At 41.2% G+C, this 18,119-nt stretch overlaps 1 protein-coding gene across 2 annotated transcripts; it reads right to left on the bottom strand.

The window, feature by feature from the left end:
• Window positions 1–459: 459 nt before the first annotated feature.
• igfals (insulin-like growth factor binding protein, acid labile subunit) lies at window positions 460–2,702 on the bottom strand. Of its 2 annotated transcripts, none has more exons than XM_047039184.1 (2): window positions 2,615–2,702; window positions 460–2,488 (listed from the first exon to the last, which is right to left on the bottom strand). In XM_047039184.1, exon 2 carries the CDS (start codon window positions 2,484–2,486, stop codon window positions 684–686), a length of 1,803 nt encoding a protein of 600 aa, XP_046895140.1. In that variant the 5' UTR covers window positions 2,487–2,488; window positions 2,615–2,702; the 3' UTR covers window positions 460–683. The 2 variants fall into 2 exon arrangements, with proteins under 2 accessions (XP_046895140.1, XP_046895139.1); XM_047039183.1 differs by having other exon boundaries at window positions 460–2,491; window positions 2,615–2,701.
• Window positions 2,703–18,119: the final 15,417 nt, after the last annotated feature.

Below are 18,119 nucleotides of genomic sequence, written 5' to 3'. Positions count from 1 at the left end.
AATTAGACATTATACGCCTGCGGTGAGAACTCAAAGGACCTAGTTCACCTTTTTATGGCCACGAGGTTACCTCAAACTGTAATTTAGAAAGAATTTAGATACAATGTTTTCTTCACTAATGAGGAAGTCATTTGAAAGAGTTAATACATCAACCACTATTAAATCCTGAACGAACCATGACCTGGCTGCTCCAATACATTTCTGGGAACTGGTATTGTTTACCTGGTAGGCAACTATATTTGGTGAAGTGCAAAATCTCATGAGAACACGATACTCTCTTACGACTTAATATTTGTTTAGAGGGAAAACAAACAGGATTTTCAGTGTTTGTTCAGTAAGAGTTTAACAGGCGAATTCACAAAAAGACTGCTCTGAATTCACATTTAGAAAATCAGTTGGGCAGCTCAAATAGCCCAACTGAGCTGTTTCTAGGTTAATTAAACACGAATCAATCACTTTTTAAAACCTTTTTAATTTGTTGGCTGCATTTCAAAGAAAAAATACACTAAAGCAATCAAGATAGGCCACTCAAAATATAAGATACATTTTCCATTTTTACATTAGGCTACAGTACAATGTTTGCATGGATAGGATCAGCAATAGCATTAGCCAGTTAGACACCTTAAACAATTGTTTTATCTTGTCTGGTGCTCTCTATTTTCTATCATTCCCATATCCTTCACTCAGCAGTTGAGGAAGTGTCCATTGGTGATATCTCGAAGATCTTGGCCAACAAGGTGGGCAGGGCTGCTGCAAGTTATGTTGTTGTAGATGGTTACAACAGTGTGGGGCTCTTCCCCCTCGGCCAGAGTATCCACTTGCCGAGGCACCACCTGTGGCTTCCTTAAGCTGTAGGCTCTGAGGGGAAAGGCACTGCAGTCACACTTCCATTGGTTACCTGAGAGCCAGAGTTGGTCCAGGGTGTCTGGAATATCTTTTGGGAGGCTACTGAGATCATTATCTTTAAGGTTAAGATAACGCAGCCTAGGTAGGAGCTGCATGGTGCCATTTGGCAGAAACTCTAGTTTGTTGGCAGAGAGGTCCAGCCATGAGAGATGCTGCAGCGGAAGCAAAGCCTCAGAGGGGAGCAAACGGAACACATTGCTTGACAACAGCAAATAGTCCAGGTTCTTGAGGCCATAAAAGGTGTGAGAGGTGAGTGACTCAAGCTTGTTGAACCTCAGGTCTAGCTGTTGAAGGCCAACGAGGTCCACGAATGTCTGACGTTCCACCACAGAGATGTTGTTGTGGTGGAGGAAGAGCCGTCGCAGACCAGAGAGACCAATGAAAGCTTGGGTTGTGACCTTTGTAAGACAGCCTCTATCCAAGTGAAGACTGTGGAGTTTTGACAGGCCCTTGAACACCTGATCTGGAAGACTATGAAAACAGCTACCGGACAAGTTAATCACAGCAACATGGGAGAGGCCTGTAAATGTGCCAACGCGTGCCTCCTGCACCTGATTGTGCTCTAGCTCTAGAACCTCCAGATGACCAAGCCCCTCAAAAATCCTCTCTCCTAATGCACGGATTCGATTGTAACTCAGACGCAGCTCCTCAAGGTACTGCAGATCACGGAAGGTTCTGGGCCGAAGAGCAGTGATGGAGTTGTTGGAAATCCTCAGCACATGTAGACTGTGAAGACCAAGGAAAGTCTCATCATGAATCGTTGTTAGTCTGTTATTTGTGAGGTCCAACCATCTGAGAGACTTCATACCCATAAAGGCTCTGGGCACCACAGTGACTATCTGATTCTGGGCCAAGTAAAGTTTTTGAAGCTTTGGTAGCTTCAAGAACACATTGGCTTTAATGACCTTCAGGTAATTTCCAGTGAGGTCCAACTCCTTCAGTTCTGTTAGACCTTGAAAGAGCTGTGGTTGCAAATAGGCAAGTCTATTCCCAGACAATACCAGCTCTCGTAGACCATGCAAGTCATGGAAAACAGTCTCAGGAAGGACTGCTAATGAGTTCCACCCTAAGTTGAGAAGCCACATATGGGAGAGGCCAGCAAACAGCTTTTCTTCAATGCGAGAGAGTTGGTTGTTATGGAGACTAAGCGAGGCAAGGTTTAGTGTGTTTTGAAAAATAGTCCCTGGTAATGAGCGGAGGCGATTGCGCTCAAGGTGGATGTGAGCCAGTGACTTAAGCCCTCTGAAGACCTGTTGGTCAAGTGTCACCAACTGACAGCTTTGAAGATTCAGAACATCTAAGTTGCTGAGATCCTTAAAAGAGGCTGCAGGGAGAGAGGTGAACCGGTTTCCATCAAGCCAGAGCAAGCGAGTGGAGACAGGCACATCAGAAGGAGCCTGTGTGAAGTTGCGTGCACTGCAGTAGACATGAAGCTCCAGACTATAGTCATCAAGCAGACAAGTGCAGCCCTTGGAACAAGGTATAGGCTCCTCTGAGGGTTTCTCTTCACCCGTGTCAGGATCTGGCAACACCCTGGATGTTCCCAGTACCCAGAGCACCAGCAGAACCGTTGTGTGCATACCTGCTGAGGAAGAGAGTAAACAGGCTAAGCTATAAGCTTGAACATTTAAATTAGCAGACCCATTACGTAAACGTACAGCAGTACTCTACTGTTAGATATAGAAGGGGTTTCAATGGGTTTCCTTACCTTAGAATACAGTTGTCCAGAAGGCAGATAGGCAGTGCTCCACTGAATGATCAACCTTGGTGTGTGTATGTAGAAAGGCAAACCTCCCAGCCCCTTTTTAGACGCCTTTTGCACAAGCCAGGCCCACTCAATTTGCATATTTAACCTCTGAATCTCCCAAAGTTTTTGATGATTTGTTTCACTTGGGGCTAGACCTGAGTTAGAGTGATTTGTTTTCTGTGAAGGAACAGAAAAAAGCAAAAAAAGCAAAATTTTGATTCCATGCTATGACGTTTTGTGTATTGTGTATGTACCGTCTATGCATATACTTTTTGTATCTCTCTCATTTTTCCATACTGTACACTAAGGGCTAACATCATAGTATATTTCTATATGGCCTTTGCTGTTTACAAAAGCCAGAGTCCTGTCTCTGAGTACATTTACTGTGGATTCTGACTGATACAGAATGCCAAAGAGATAAGATGAACCCAGTGTCCTAGACCTGTTGGTTGCAGAAATGTTTATAGACATAATAATTGTTTTCTCTTCATACTTTGCTGAAGCTTTATTTAGTCCTTAATAATTCTTTTAATGTGATTGAATGTCACCAAAGATGCGGAGTTCATAGTTGACAAATTAGGTTTCTCACTTATCTCACTGTTGATTTAGGTCAAATATAGAGGTGTATTTTGGTATGCCGTGTAAACAAAAAGGCAAGGATTTCAAACATTAAGCTTTCTGCCCTCTCTTTCTCTGTATTTCACTCCTCTGGACTACTCAGAACAGGAGAAAATCCAGGATGGTTTTATGGATGTGACCATGCAACTCAGTTTTAGTGATCGTGCTCCAGATGTTGCACTTCAGATATTATGCTGTTTCTGCAGCACTGTACTAGACACTGCACGAATCAAGACGTTGTGAGGATTTTAGATATTATTGCACTGTAAAATTATAATTATTGGTCACCATACATTAATCAGCTCACTACTGTAATTGAAAAGTTATTGGTGTTTTATCGTTCATTTGACTTACACTGTAGTTGCGCTGTAGTAATATTGAGATATAATTAGAGTGTTCTATTATACTGTAGTAGTTTGTTAGCTGCGGCTGTTATCTGAGATTTGGTTTATTTGCAATCTTGCTATATCTTACAGACTGTTCCTTGACTCTGACCACCAAAAGAGTGTAGAACTTCAGATACTTGATCTTCTACTGTTCTTTCTACATGCATTATTTGTATGTAGATATGGATAAAGATGGAAGATAAATGAATACAATGTAAATGTAGGCCTACATGGGCTGTCAGTAAAGAGGAGGCAAGAGGTTGACATCCTATACTTGTATATTCATGGTTGTTTTAGAATTAATTGTTAAATAATCGTTTGCGGTTTAAGCATTATTTATTGTTATTCTATTCTATTCAATAATGAATTGACCACCATAATTCTCTGTCATTGATGCATGTTTGTTAAACATGTAACCTTTGCACTATTGTGTTAGTGGCATACAAAAAGCCAAACCAATTTATAAATTGGCTTTTACCTTTTAATTGTGTGAAAGTATTTATTTATTTTATTGCCACTAGAGAGCAATGTTGCTCTGATAACTTAAACAGCACGCACAAAAACATTTCCCTAAAAGAAACAATCTTTTTTATGGATTGTTTTTTCATTGCGAATATCATTTGGATGGCACACTCGTTCGAAATGTATATATCTTATTCAATGGTCATTCACGATTGCCATGCATCTGCGCCAAACTGTTGAAAAAAAATTGAGTTTAAATCACTAGAAATAAATAACAGCGAAGTTAATGAAAATAAATTGAAAATAAATATGACATTGTTTTATATTTTGATCACAAAATAAAATCAAATGTACAAAAACTGTACATGGAGCCAATATGGAGCCTAAGACATTAACAATTTCCTCTTCCCAACCACCACTCCAACTGTCTCATTCCCCTGTCCTCAACCAGACACAGGATTTACAGGTTTTGTCAGTTGCAGCAGAGCTTACCGTGAGTTTAGGAGCCTACATAGTGAGTGACAGAGCCAGCTGCTGTGGTAGTGAACTTGTGCTTGGTCTCTGCTGCCAGTGCTTATAGGCGGTATAAACTCCTAGCATAACTGTGAAAATCTTTGTGCTTCCTCAGCAGTGATGAACATGCCTGAAGGGCATGATGTCAGTCTGTGTTGGAGCAGTGAATGCTGATAGCTGTTGCAGATCATCATAGCCCCATTGGCATTACTGCTACTGCCTGCTCATGAGTGTCAGGGAGTGGCCTGAGAGTAGATGCAAGGGAATCCCAGTAGGAAGTCCCCTCTGAAATCCCATCTGAGATGTATTAGTTCGTTCATGTACCTCAATGAATAACACTAATGAGTCTGTGATGACATCAAACCCATGAAATGACCTGAAAGAATGGCCTGACTACTGAAAAAGTGAAGAGGTTTCTTTTTGTTCTCCTCATTCAGGTGTGTCAAAACAAAAGATTAGGTTCAATGAGTTATACAAAGGTAATCGTAAAACGTTTCTTTCAGTATTAAAATTAATCCATAAAAAGAATGGACTGATATGAAAAGAACATATAAAATAGACTGATATGAAAAGAACATGTAGATTTATCACAGAACCTTTTCCCTGTAGGCTTTTAGATATTGCTTTTTATTTTATTACTTAAAATAATTTAAAAAAATATTGTCATGAAATAATCTCTGGGTCATGAACTACACATCCAGGTACTGAGATAATCTGCCCCTGGAGATAGTTAGAAGTAGAGGTTTTCTTCACTTAAGATATGATAAGATTATTCACTTCAGTATAAATCAGTTTACATCTGATATTCCATATATGAAAATGTGCTACAATCTGTATGTATGAGCTATCTATTAAAATTAATAATGAAAAGCTTTCCTTGCTTTGAGTCGTGGTCTTTGGGAGTTGTGTGGATGCTAATCGAGGTGAGGAGGAGACTTACTGCTAACTTTAATACTGACAAACCTGCCAGTCTTAATCGTCAATAGAAATATGAAGCAAGGCACAATATCAACATATAATTTTGTGGAAAACCTGCAGACGCGTTGTAGCCCTAGATCTGGTTTAACTCATATTGAACACAAAAAGTTAGGTCTAGTCGTTACTGCCATGTGATATGCTGTGGATTACAATACCATTGTCAACTTCCTATTAGTTAAGAGTTCATGGTATATTCCTTTACATATTTTTACACTTCATTAGGTAGACATGCTTGAGTTGATTCAACATACTTCAGATGTATTCCCCATTACATGATTGGCATTCAGCCTCTGTTGGCAACTTACATAACATAAACAAAACACTAAGCATAACCACTCTACAAAACACATATTGCATTGTGCCTGGGGTGAGTGAGTGACCAAAGCTCCCTTTTCGATATAAAGTTATTTTGTGTATTACATTTCCCCATTATGGTGCTGTGATCTTCCAAGTTACACTCTACATACGGAGCAAACAGCCCTGACCACAGTCTCTAGTAATGTTCTGTTACGACAACATTCCAGTGTAGCAGTAGTTGGCACAGACCCTCTGTCTGTGTGTTGCTTGTTGAAGCTTCAAAGATCAATTTGAAGTAAAGATGTCCTCTTCATGTATAAACCAGAGTCAAAAAATTATAGTTTCATGGCTTTCCATCTGACAGGGCCACATGCAAAACAACACAGAGTTGGTGCAGTGGGCCTTGGGGTATAGAGGCTGTCAGACCCTACTGTTGATCTAATTTGTTACATTATCTGCTATAAACATGGGGAAATGGTACAACAGTTGTTCACAGCCCAGGGGACATATACATCAGAGCCTTAGGGACAGCCTCTCTGTTCCACATCAGCTGCAACAAAGATGCCCACAACTTAGAACTACAAGAACTTTCCCTGAGGACAGAGCGGAAGGCACCATGGTTGGATTTCACAGTTATTTAACCCTGTAATGTCATACTCTAAATGACGCCTATGTGGCTTCACCAACAGCAAAGACGGTTAAAAAAATACTTGATGCAGAAATGCAACCACTATGTATTTCTGTAATAGACAGAAAATAGATTTTATGTGTCTCTTCAGATGCATTTATTTAAAGCAATGTGTAGGGGGGGGGGATTTTAAACCAGCAAGATCTGCAGGCAAATGTACCACTGAACTCCTCCAGAAGGTCCAGCAACAACACCAGAAAGAGAAGGTGCTGTGTGTGCTTTCCTGGTTTATGTTCTGGATCATACCGTATGAAACCCTGGAAAACTGGACTAAGTGGATTACAGTCAACAAAACCATCTTCTGGTCAAAACCCATTGGGCATTCAATTCCTCCTGCGATGCATTGGGTATTTCAGTGGAACTATCAAAGTAAAGGTGCTCACCAATGGATGTAGGGATTTACAAACTTATTTTACACATGGCCTGTGGCCCGTTTAAGAGTTGAGTAGTCCTGAACCCCCCCCATATTCTACACCGCCTCAGTCCCTCTGACAACCAAAGACCCCCACCCATCCCTGCAGCACTGTCACCCTGCTATTTATAGCCCCCCTCAACCCCCAAGCATCCAGCCCCGAGAGCTCAAGGAAGAGAGAGACATGCGTTGGCTTTGTCTTGACATCTGGAAGGCACCGGAACTCAGCCGTTGTGCCTCTTTTGGTGGTGATCATTGTGACCAAAGCCAATCACCACAGCTGATGACCCAATTAAGCCCCCTGGATCTGCCAATTAGCTGTGGGGGAGGCAGTGCAGCCATCTCCTCCTGTTCAGACCCATGGAGAGAGGGTGTGGATGGATGCCATTTGTAGCGTGGCAAAGTAAAAATAACTTCTTATTGACTAATTCTCATCTCTACAGTAAGTTGCCTGTGTGCCATTACTAATCATCCTGAATGCATGTGACAATGCTTTGACAGAGAGAGAAGTCTAGGTCCTTTTTTCCTATTGCTCTTTGGCCAGTCTTTGATTACAGTAGTATGATCAAGTTAATCAAATAGAGTAGGTGATGGAATAATGAAAAACTTAGTTAACACTTAATGTGTATTCAAACACTTGGAAGAAACTGTAAACCCCCACTCTGTTTTTGCAGGATGAGTCACTTGCAAATGTACTTTCTTTCACTTCAAAGGAAGGAAATAAAATCAAGATAAAATCGGTGTTGAAATTACTTTAGACTTTGAAATTATATGGGGTTAAAGGAACAACTTTACTGATATGTGACAGTCTGGATGCAGGGCGGTGCAGAAAAAAGGTGTTTCGTGAAATTGGATTTGGTCACACCTTGAAGATTCCTATGGAGGAGGTTCGTCCCCTCTTTAGAGACAGATTTTTTGCACAGTAATTTCAGACTTCAGCCCTCTGAGAGTACATTATCACAGCCAGTTAACTGATCTTCTGGGATTTTCCATCAACCTGGATAAGAGAGAGGCTGTTATAACAAAAAGGGGACCTTATACATAAAACATTGTCAGTGCCCTATATTTAGATTCAAATGGAATGGAATGAAATAGGATGGATGGAATCAATTTCAATTCAGCCATAGGTCTTATTCAAATTAGGTCTCTAGCTTTCTGGAAAGCTAAAAATGTTGGATTAATATTTGGTATTTTAGTAAAACATTCAGTGTGCCCAGACATTGCCCAATAGTTTGTCACGCACACTTGGGTATGAACACACTTTGTTGTTTGTTTAGTGTCAATAGGTTAGGGCACACATGAGATACGATGTGAGATGAGACATGATCTGATGTATCATATGCATGTTTCGAAATGCATCAAAACACACTCGCCTCAGGTATGGGAAAAGGTACATTTGCATAGTCAGACCGGTCAACCTCACTAATGTGGGAGAGATCTCACACTGGGGAATGATGTCTGAATAGGTCATATCATAGGCTAGGAATTATTCAGAGACTGCCCTCATGCAATTCTGAGTGGCAGGCAGCATAGAAGAACAGTGCCATGAGAACACCAGAGGAATGAAAATGCCAGAGGAAGACCATAGCAAAATTCCTTTTCCATTGTCATTACAGACCCTCATTGAGACGGAACAGTAATTTAACCAGTGAAGTCTGCCATAAGGAGAAGAATAACATGGGGGCTTCGAGTGACTCAGGACTGTGTCCTTTGTATAATAGTGTGGTAGCGCGGCTGTGTGGAGCATAATGAGAGGGGAGGAGATTACAGAATGATGGAGGTTCAAATGTAGCCTAAACAGCCTCGAACATTGTTACCCTTAACTGGTGACGGCATGGAGAAGAGACTACTGCTAATTTATTTTATTGTCTACAGATTGCTGCAGGACGACATTTACAGAAGCATTGATCTGACAAGTCATCCAAAGACTAGATCCCAAGAAAGCCTGCTTGAGTGTTTCTTTGATTATCCTTCAACTACATTTCCTAATATAAAACATTTCATATTTCTGTTCAGCCCATTTTGAGCATGTTACAGCAGGCTTTGTTCATTGGCAGGTGCTATTTACAGAAAGGATTGTCAAAACGTTGATGTTAGTGATGTTTTTCATGGTCAACACAGTTTACCCTGGTAACATGGGAGTCAGGTATTGTGGTGGACAGTGTACCTAGCAGTAAGTCCTGTCTGGCAGTGAGTGTACGGTGGGGAGACTGGGAGGCATAGGTGAAGCGAGAAGAGCAGGTGAGAGCCCAGAACACAGCAGCAATATGGGCCACTTTGTCCTGCGGGAGACGCTCTTGCTCAGCATCCACTCTTTGATCTCTTGGTGTATTAGCATCCTGGTCCTCCCAAAGCCCAAGCATGGAGTCATAATGAATATTCCGGCCGGAAGCAGTGATGTGTGTCATGGCTTGTCTGATCGTACACACTCCTCCATGTACACATGATATTACCAGTCTCACCCCAGTAGACCTGAGAGTGCACATCTGTGTAGAGTGGAGGGTACATATAGATGTGTACCATTTCAATGCTGCATATGAAACACAAAACACACATGGGAACGTGGATTCAAGTGAGGCATGTCATTTCTATCCTCCAACACAAATTGTTTTCGATCAGCAATTTTTTTTCCTCTGAGGCACACATGTTGTAGAAGGGCTTGACTGAAAGCAGCTTATCAAAATCGACATGCTTGTGTTTGAGGTGATATAGAGCTTTCGAGAGGGTTTCTGTGAGTCCTGTAATTGTGTGCACTGACAATGTCCCCTTAGCTCCAGAGGATAGGCCTCTACAATCCAAACGAACACTGGACCTGAGGTGGCCTGTTGTTGGCCACGAGAATGAATGAAAAGGCTGGCCTGCTTGAAATAGGATAAATATTCAGGCTCACCGCTGTGCAAGGAGAGGGATGCACTTGAATGAGCTGGATGGGTTGTAATTAATTCCACTTCGAGTGGAAAATGATTTACTTTGTTAGCCTGTTTATCAAATCCACTGGTTTTCTCCCTGCAGCAAAATCCCTTTCACTTGTTGCCCAGGTGATGAATAAGATTACTTGATCTTTTTGTCTCAAGAAAATCTGGAATGGTCAGATTTTTGTGATATGTCCATGTTTAGTTTGTGTCTTAGTATTGAAATACTATACAGAGACTAAACCCACACACAGTAAACATTAAATTATATTTTAAATGTTTATCATTTACAGTAGTTTATCAACAGACTGCGATTGCAACCCCAGAATCGAGTTTTCCCATTCCAAATCAACTAGACAGTCTCACACACCCTCTCTAATTTCAAGACAACCTTCTCCCCACACTCCCAATTATGTCTATCATAAGACAAGTCACCTCTGCATGTTACTCTTTCTGCTTAGAAGGCATTTTCCCTTCCCAAGAAGCCCAGCTCAGCAGAAGCCAGGAAGGCAAAAGCTCCACAGAGACTGAAGAGGCTGTCAGAGAAGCTGCTGGGGGAGAAGGGGAGATGAAACAGGAAAGAACTCAGCACATTAGCTGTTGATTCAATTTTCATGCATTGTTATTCACTGCTTATATTTTTACCAGATTATGGAGATACACTATGATGGTTCTACTTTTCGGTCATCCCCTTCCAGACAGGCATACAGAACAGTAAAGGATTCAAAGCTTATTTGAAGACTTATCAGAGTCTGTGATATTGGCAATAATGGTGTCTCATTATTAATCTTTGTAGGCATGTACAATCATTTATGTTCATTTCACCCCCAATGAAAGTTTAAGAAAGTATGAATCTGATGCACGAGCTAATACATTTAATATATATGAGTGCACTCTTTTCCGTATTGTCAGTTGTGGTTTTGATGAAATATTTACATTAATTTAAGTATTTATGTGATTCTGTTTGCGAGACTGATGAAAATAATTAATGCTAGTATCGGAAGAAACAGGGGTTTTATGCGAATCAGCATACCAGTGTAATCCCTCTGTGTGGGTCGTGAGGTATGGGACTACATTAGAGAATGACAATAATTGCTCCTTTCTTTATGTCCCAGTTTAGCTCAGCTGTGTATCTGCCCAAGAGGAACATTACCACCCCCTTGTTGCTAAATTTAAGTGGCATAGAACTAGAGCTGAAGATAGTTGAGTAAATGGATTCTTGGAATCCATTTAGATGGAAATGCTATTTTCCATCACCAGTATTCAAAAAGGTTCTGTTAAGGAGGGTCATTATGAGAGAGAGAGAAAAGAACGGACCCCATTAGTTGTTATGTAGATGACAATATGCCTCAGAACATGTCCAAAAACATATGTGGGATAGCTGCAAGGTTTACAAATACACACACATTTCTTGATTATCTGCAAATGTTGATGGGTTATTGACAATGCTTATGATTGCAGCTGTGTAATAAAACTGTATTAACCGAGAAAGACCATCAAGCTGCCAACCACCAGAGGATGATAGACTACATGTGTTGTAGCATCATGAGAAGAGCCAACTAGGGCAGGCAAGAGTGAGGCAGTGCAACAGGGCGGGAAGGACAGTGCAAACACAGGTTCAACATGAAGATGGCACTTTATTTTCCAAGGGCATACTACAAAAAATGAAACTCAGGCATGTTTCCCTTCAAACTTCCACCGTCCAACACAAATCCACAAAAAAATGTACACAAACGACTTCCCCTTCAACGGCATCTTTCAAACAGGGCTTAGTATTCAAACAGCTGCTCTCTGATCCAATCTACCCGGCCATGTGCCCTTTGTCTCTCTGTTTTTTTCTCCCTTCCTCTTTCCCCTCCCCCTTGTCTAGTCCTAACTTAATTAGGTAGCTTACACATCTACACCTGTCCAATTGGTGAGGGATTCTGGGAGATGTAGTGTGGGACGCCGGAGCCATTTTGGGATGTTGCCACCTCTCTTGTCTAGGAATGTAACATCCCTCCACTACCTGTCCCCTTGTGATGTCATAGTGTATTTTCTCAGAGAATGTGTTAGTGGCTGGTAGCCTAAATACCTGCTGTACAAACCACACATGTCAAAACAAATGAGATGAGATTCAGAGTAACAAACCCTGATCAGCAACCTCGCTTGAATTTAATTAGCCTCATTCATGATGATGATTATTTTACAGTTTTGCTGTTGCATTTTTTCAATGTCAGAACACAATAATTGAATGGATGGATAGTACAAGATGGCACATTTTCATATTTTGACAAATTCACATCTTCATACTCCTCTCTGTTCCAGATGATTGTTTGGACAATCAGACCTTGGTATCCTACATGAAGTACTATGTGTCATGATTGCAGCTGTTACTGTCTGACAAAGTAGTTTGCTGAGACGTCCATTTTTCTCTGTGTTTTATCTCTCTGCTTATTAGATGAGCTACGAGAACGAGGAGTGACCAGGTGGGGGGATCTTGTTTAACCAATGGTTATGAGCACCTGCTTTTTAGTCCTGAGTCAGGACAGTGTGGGTGAGAACACATTATTGGTGTTGGCACTGTCATGTCTCTTAAACATGATAGATTATTATCCCTAAATGATCTGTCACTTCTGACCTGCAAGGGGAGCTGAGAACAAATCTCTTACGGTGCGAGTCATCCTATTCACTTTTGAATTTATTGCATGTTGCAGTAAATGAATTTCAGTAGGTGTTCATCAATGTGATGCAGATTGAAGAGTCTTTTTCCAACAAAGTATAGGAGGCTGCCAATACTATTGAGAAAACAATAAGGGAGTAACCGCAAGTCAGATGGCTGAGCGGCTTGGGAGTCGGCCTATTAATCAGAAGGTTGTTGGTTCGAATCCCGCCTGTGCCAAATGACATTGTGTCCATAGACACCCTACTTGCCTCTGAGAAAATGTCCCTGTACTTACTGTAAGTCACTCTGGATAAACGCACCTGCTAAATGACTAAATGTATATGTACCGCAAAGGTAATGGCTTTCAAAGTAGTATTTAAAGACACTGCCATTCAACATTTCAATCACAGCCACCTTTCTCAAATGTCACTGTGGTGTCAGAAAGCATAAAAAATGTCTCAGGTGATTCGTACTCTGGATAGAAATTACCTGTGACTAGTTGTCTAGGTTACAGTCATATGTTTTTGCTACCCCGCACGGTAGTAATGGCAGTAATGGGGTCTGTCCGTGTTTAATAGTTTTCTGATTAAATCAGGAGATAGGGGGTGACTGCATTTTACACATTTGTACAATATTATCATTCTAAATGATGCATTAACATCCATTTCTCCGAATACCATTATTCCACTATTTGGAAACAACATGAAAGGTTACCCAGGGGAATGTTGGCCCCTGTCATCGGTCCTCTGTGACACTGCTCTCTCCAAAATGTTCATATTGTGTTCAATGTTGACACTTGGATTTTTTTGCCTAATGGTTTTGACTTCATGGTGAAGATGATTGTTGACAGCGTTTAAAGGTTGTGTAAGCGTTCAACTGATATAGGGTACAAATGTGAATCTATTTATGTTGATTAAGACTACAAATAGAACATCATTTGCATCTGAAAGTGAGATTAGCTGTCACTTAGATTACCTTTCATTTCAGCTGTTTTAACCTGGCCTCTTTTCTGATATGACTTCTTGGTGCAGACATTCGGAGAGTATTTTGGAGCATCCCAGGGGACACCTGGATCGAGCTGTTTGCCAGGGACATGGAAGGAGAATACAGCGATACATCAGACAGGAATGCATCTTTGAATTTGAATGATAAAGGAAGCTCTGATCCCACTGGATACATATGAAAACAGCATCTTCTCTCTGTTCCTCTGTCTTCCTCTCTGCGAATCCCACATCTCTTCACCATCTTCGCCGTTAAGTCAGGGCAATGAGTCCAGCTGCAGAAGCTATGCTCCATAATGTTGACATGAAATTTTAAGTGTTCATTTATGGCTCTCTTTATGTCAGTTATTTTTTTCTTTCCTGATTTAACAAATCAACTAATCTCTCAGTAAAAAGTTGGAAGCCATAGTTTACCAAGACGTTTTTAAATTTAAATTTGTAATTTGTTGTCCTCCCTCGGAGGATATACTGCTTAAGTATCCTTGGTGGCAGGAGAGTATCATTGTGTGCGTCAATGTGTGAGGTAAGCAGATATTGTCAGCATGCCATTAAGAAGGGTGTGGAGACACACGAGGCGTGATATGTCACCCACAGAGCAGCCTGTAACAGCAGATGTCCACTTACTGTGCATTTGCTCCTGACAAACAAATAGTCATCAGCTCTATCAATGACTTGGGTATGAAGCACGTGTTGATTGATGTGGATTATGGAGCAATTGTACTTTATTTCCTACACTTGTAGGCTGATTGCAGAGTTTGCAATAATGATTTGGTTTGCATGTCTGTTTTGGTAAAAGTCAGCCACCAACAAGTACACAATCACAAGCATCAGGAAATGCAATCATTGTGATTCATAATTGAATTTAATCCAATCATCAAGTAATAAGATTAAAAGAAACAGGTGGGGAAATGACTCAGCAGAGGTATAATCATGCTGCACATACATTTTGCCTCTCTGAGTGTGGTTCTTGCTTTTGTAGATCGCACATTGTAGCAAATGGAAGTTTGTTTGTCAGCCTTGGATTTGCATCTTCAAAGACATTCCTCTGACCATTCCATGTATGAACATGTATTCCATGTTTGACCATGTGTGGGTTCTTCATCTTAACAGAATCGCTGACAGAAAGTGCTAAGAAAGTGAAAGAAATGTACACAAGGCACAATGATGAACAAGAGGAGAGTTGCTGACAACAGCTTGATGCTACCATATCACAGCCTATCTCTCTCAAAAGAGTAATCCTGTGTAATGAGCAGTGAGGGTTTTGTTTCCAATGCAGTTTCCAAGCTCCAGTACATTAGTGGAACCTGTACCCACTCAGTACATGTGGCTGTGAGTGGGACCTTAGCCATTCTTCACTTAGGGGAGCCACTGGTCAGGGTCACCTCCCTCCCTTTGCCTTTCTCCCTGATGGTTGTCCTAATGTATGCATGGATCATGAGGACCAACACATTACAAACAGGGACAGATTCAGCCAGACAGTTTAGTTCAGTCTAACCCAATCCAATCAAGAGGTGTATGGCGGGCTGAAAGCAAACAACCATTTTGCACGGTGCCACACTGATCGAGCACATGGAAGGTTTTCCTGGCTGCCAATCGTATGAACCTTAACAGTGGATTCAGTCTGTCATCTACAGAGGGATGTGCGAGGAAAAGGTTTTTAGATGCAGTCAGAACATCGCTCTTGGACGTGTTTATTCCAAAGTTCTAGAATGTGAGGAATGCACGCCAGCTCTGGTGGGAGATGCCCATGGCAACGTATGGTGACATCTCTGTGTACCAGCCGGGCAGAAGGTGTCATGAGTCAGTGTGTGAGCCAAGCCATGCCCCTTCCTCTAAGCACCCATCTGCTGGGGGATGAGTACATAGAAACAGGGTTAAACATGTGCATGACTAAGTGGGGCATCATATTCATCGTGTGGAGTCAGACCTACAAGATAGCTCTGAAAACAGAGATAGTACAAGTGTATGTAATTGAATTCTGACTACACACGAGCAACAGCATGTCTTTAAAACTGTCCCAATAAGAGTTTTAGACCCACAAAAATACTGTATGTGTTTTCTGAACACCTGATGTATTGGAGGAAACAACATTTGAATGTTCATTTGTGTTTAAGAGACAGCATTTGCCGTGGCACATTGACAAGCTCTTTAATTTAGCGACACCTTTGTGTGACACTAAAAATAACAATTTTAAAAAGCCTTGGGGATCTTGTAATTTAAAGTTTTGTTCCCAATCAGTGTCGGGTATTTGTTTATCATCAACCCGATAATCAGCCTCAAAGCATTTTCCATTCAAATTTGTGTGTGGGAAACTGTGTGTATGGATTATTGCTTAAAGTGGTAGGTGTGAGAATAACTGAATGGCTCAGAGTTTTTTTCAGAGAGACTGTAGAGTTTTGTATTGAGCAAGACATCGATTTGTGGATAATGCTTTTAATGCAGTCCGTTTGATGGTGTTTGAGAGGTTTTCAGTTTCTCAACAGTCCTTTGTTTTCTTAAAATGGATGGATTTTTTTTACTAACATGTTAATGATTCTAAAATGTTATGAGCATCATAGACGGAATTATGACTGACTTTAATCAGTTAAGTTGTTTAGTTTCTGTTGTTTGCTCTAGTGTGAGTGGCTTCAATGAATCATAGGGGGAAAATAACAGATGTTGTGGGATTCAGTCAAGGAATCATCCGCCTGTCCGCCTTAAATAACCCTCCAAAGACCAGCTGTGAAGTGTGCCTCCTTGTTCAGGTATAAATCCCTTTACGCTATCCGTGCAACTGTCAAAATTTGTTTTTACAAGGCTGACACTGTGTATGCTTGCGTGTGTAAGTAGTTGTGCATGTGTGTGTACTTTACGTGCTAGTGTTTCTGTGGGTGGGAAGGCGGAGGACTGTGTGGAACAGTTTCATGTCTCAGCGTGTATTGTACCTGAGAGCAAAAGAAACACAAAAAGATCACAGGTCAAGCTGGAATCACATGTTCCTACAGGGATTCTCAGGGCAACGTCAGCTCATTTTCAATGTATAGGACTTTAATCTGCTTTCAGATGGTTACCAGACTCTAGGGACCCCACGTCCACCCCCTCTACCCTTTTTATCTGTCTTTGATCAAATTCAAGTTCCGGGGTTTCAGTGCGGAGCTAACGAAAATGTATTCGTTTCTCACTTTGAAAAAATGAATAATTAGAAGCCAACGTAACTGTGTATTGTGCTCACCTTGGGCTACGCAGACATACATGTGGATTCTCCCTCCTTCACTTAAAAGTGCATTCTTCAAAAACAAGTGTACTGTACGTATGCCAGCCCAAGGGTCTTCACTGAGGAGAAAGGGAGTACTGTACTTCCTGACTTTTGAACACGCCCTGTACAGAGCATTCAACAAGGATTCCCTAGATATTCAAGAGCATTAATTTGGCTCTTCAAAGACTGGTGCTCTTGGTTGTTTTTGATGGTTGTTTGGGCTCAGGGACAGGAAGCAGAGAAATAATTGTTTGTGGTGTTTGTGGTGTGGATGGGAGCTCAGACAGTGCATTCCTGAGAAAAAAGGGAAGTGATGCGCTGACACATGCTGTGCTAATTTAGGGTTTTTTATCCGTCTCTCTCTGTGGTCTCACAAGTGGGAGTGTGAAAGCCACCTTACAGTATAGAGCCTCTGCCAAGCTATGAGGTTCTGTGAGATTGACACTGTCGCACAGTCTGACGCCAAGGGGTATTTTTGCAAATAGCAGGAATTAAGACACTTTTCAATTTGTCTTGCCAATCATGTATTCCCAACGAACATATTTCGTCTATAGCACAACTTCTTCCAAACCCACACAGTTTATATTGGAACAGTTCAAAAACACCCAGAACCCAACATGTCTCACCAACATGATTACAAATAAAGGGTTACCTGTCCTGTTTCTGATTAGGAGGGTTGTAAGGCTGGGTGTCACTCTGCCCCCACCTCTCATAATGCTAAAATATGGACAAAAGTCCAGTTTCTGGAGTTGATGGATGGAGTCTCGACTTGATGGGTCACACACCTCGTTGTGTAACTTACTACAAGGGAGTAGGTTTACATAGGGTCCATAGGGACTACTCACGACCAAAGTTTGGGAAAGATACAATCGTCCCCACCAATATTGTGTTAATTTTGGAAAAAAATATTTTGCACAATATATTCGCTAAACTCATTCGTATTACTATCTTTGGGATATTCGTCGCCCAGAAAAGTGAAAAATACATTTCCAAGTTGCGTCCTCGTGCCTGCGAGACAAGATGTCATTTAATTAATTGGCTGAAGTGGCAGGCAGAGTCAGAAACACTTACTGAATCGTGACTTGCAGAAAGAGAGCTGGCAGTACGCCATGAAATAATAAAGCCTCATATTAGTATTGCGTTTGGTCTCAGCATTGATATTTTTGACCCTAGTGTGCTACAGGAAAATTTCACCCTAAAAGATAAGAGATATCAGAAGTTTTTTCACCACCCAGAGAGTAAGTAGCTATCAGGAAAATCGTTGTTAGTTAGCTAGCTAGTAGGAAAACTACACACACAGTGCAAACCTGCTAGCCTTAT

Source organism: Hypomesus transpacificus, chromosome 17 (genome assembly GCF_021917145.1).
Source record: "Hypomesus transpacificus isolate Combined female chromosome 17, fHypTra1, whole genome shotgun sequence".
NCBI lineage: Eukaryota > Metazoa > Chordata > Actinopteri > Osmeriformes > Osmeridae > Hypomesus > Hypomesus transpacificus.
The sequence above is the reverse complement of the archived record's forward strand: the minus strand, read 5'-3'. Positions and strand labels throughout refer to the sequence as shown.

What these genes read in the sequence shown, in the direction of transcription:
- igfals (XM_047039184.1), bottom strand. Translation starts at nt 2,486, where the DNA reads ATGCACACAACGGTTCTGCTGGTGCTCTGGGTACTGGGAACATCCAGG.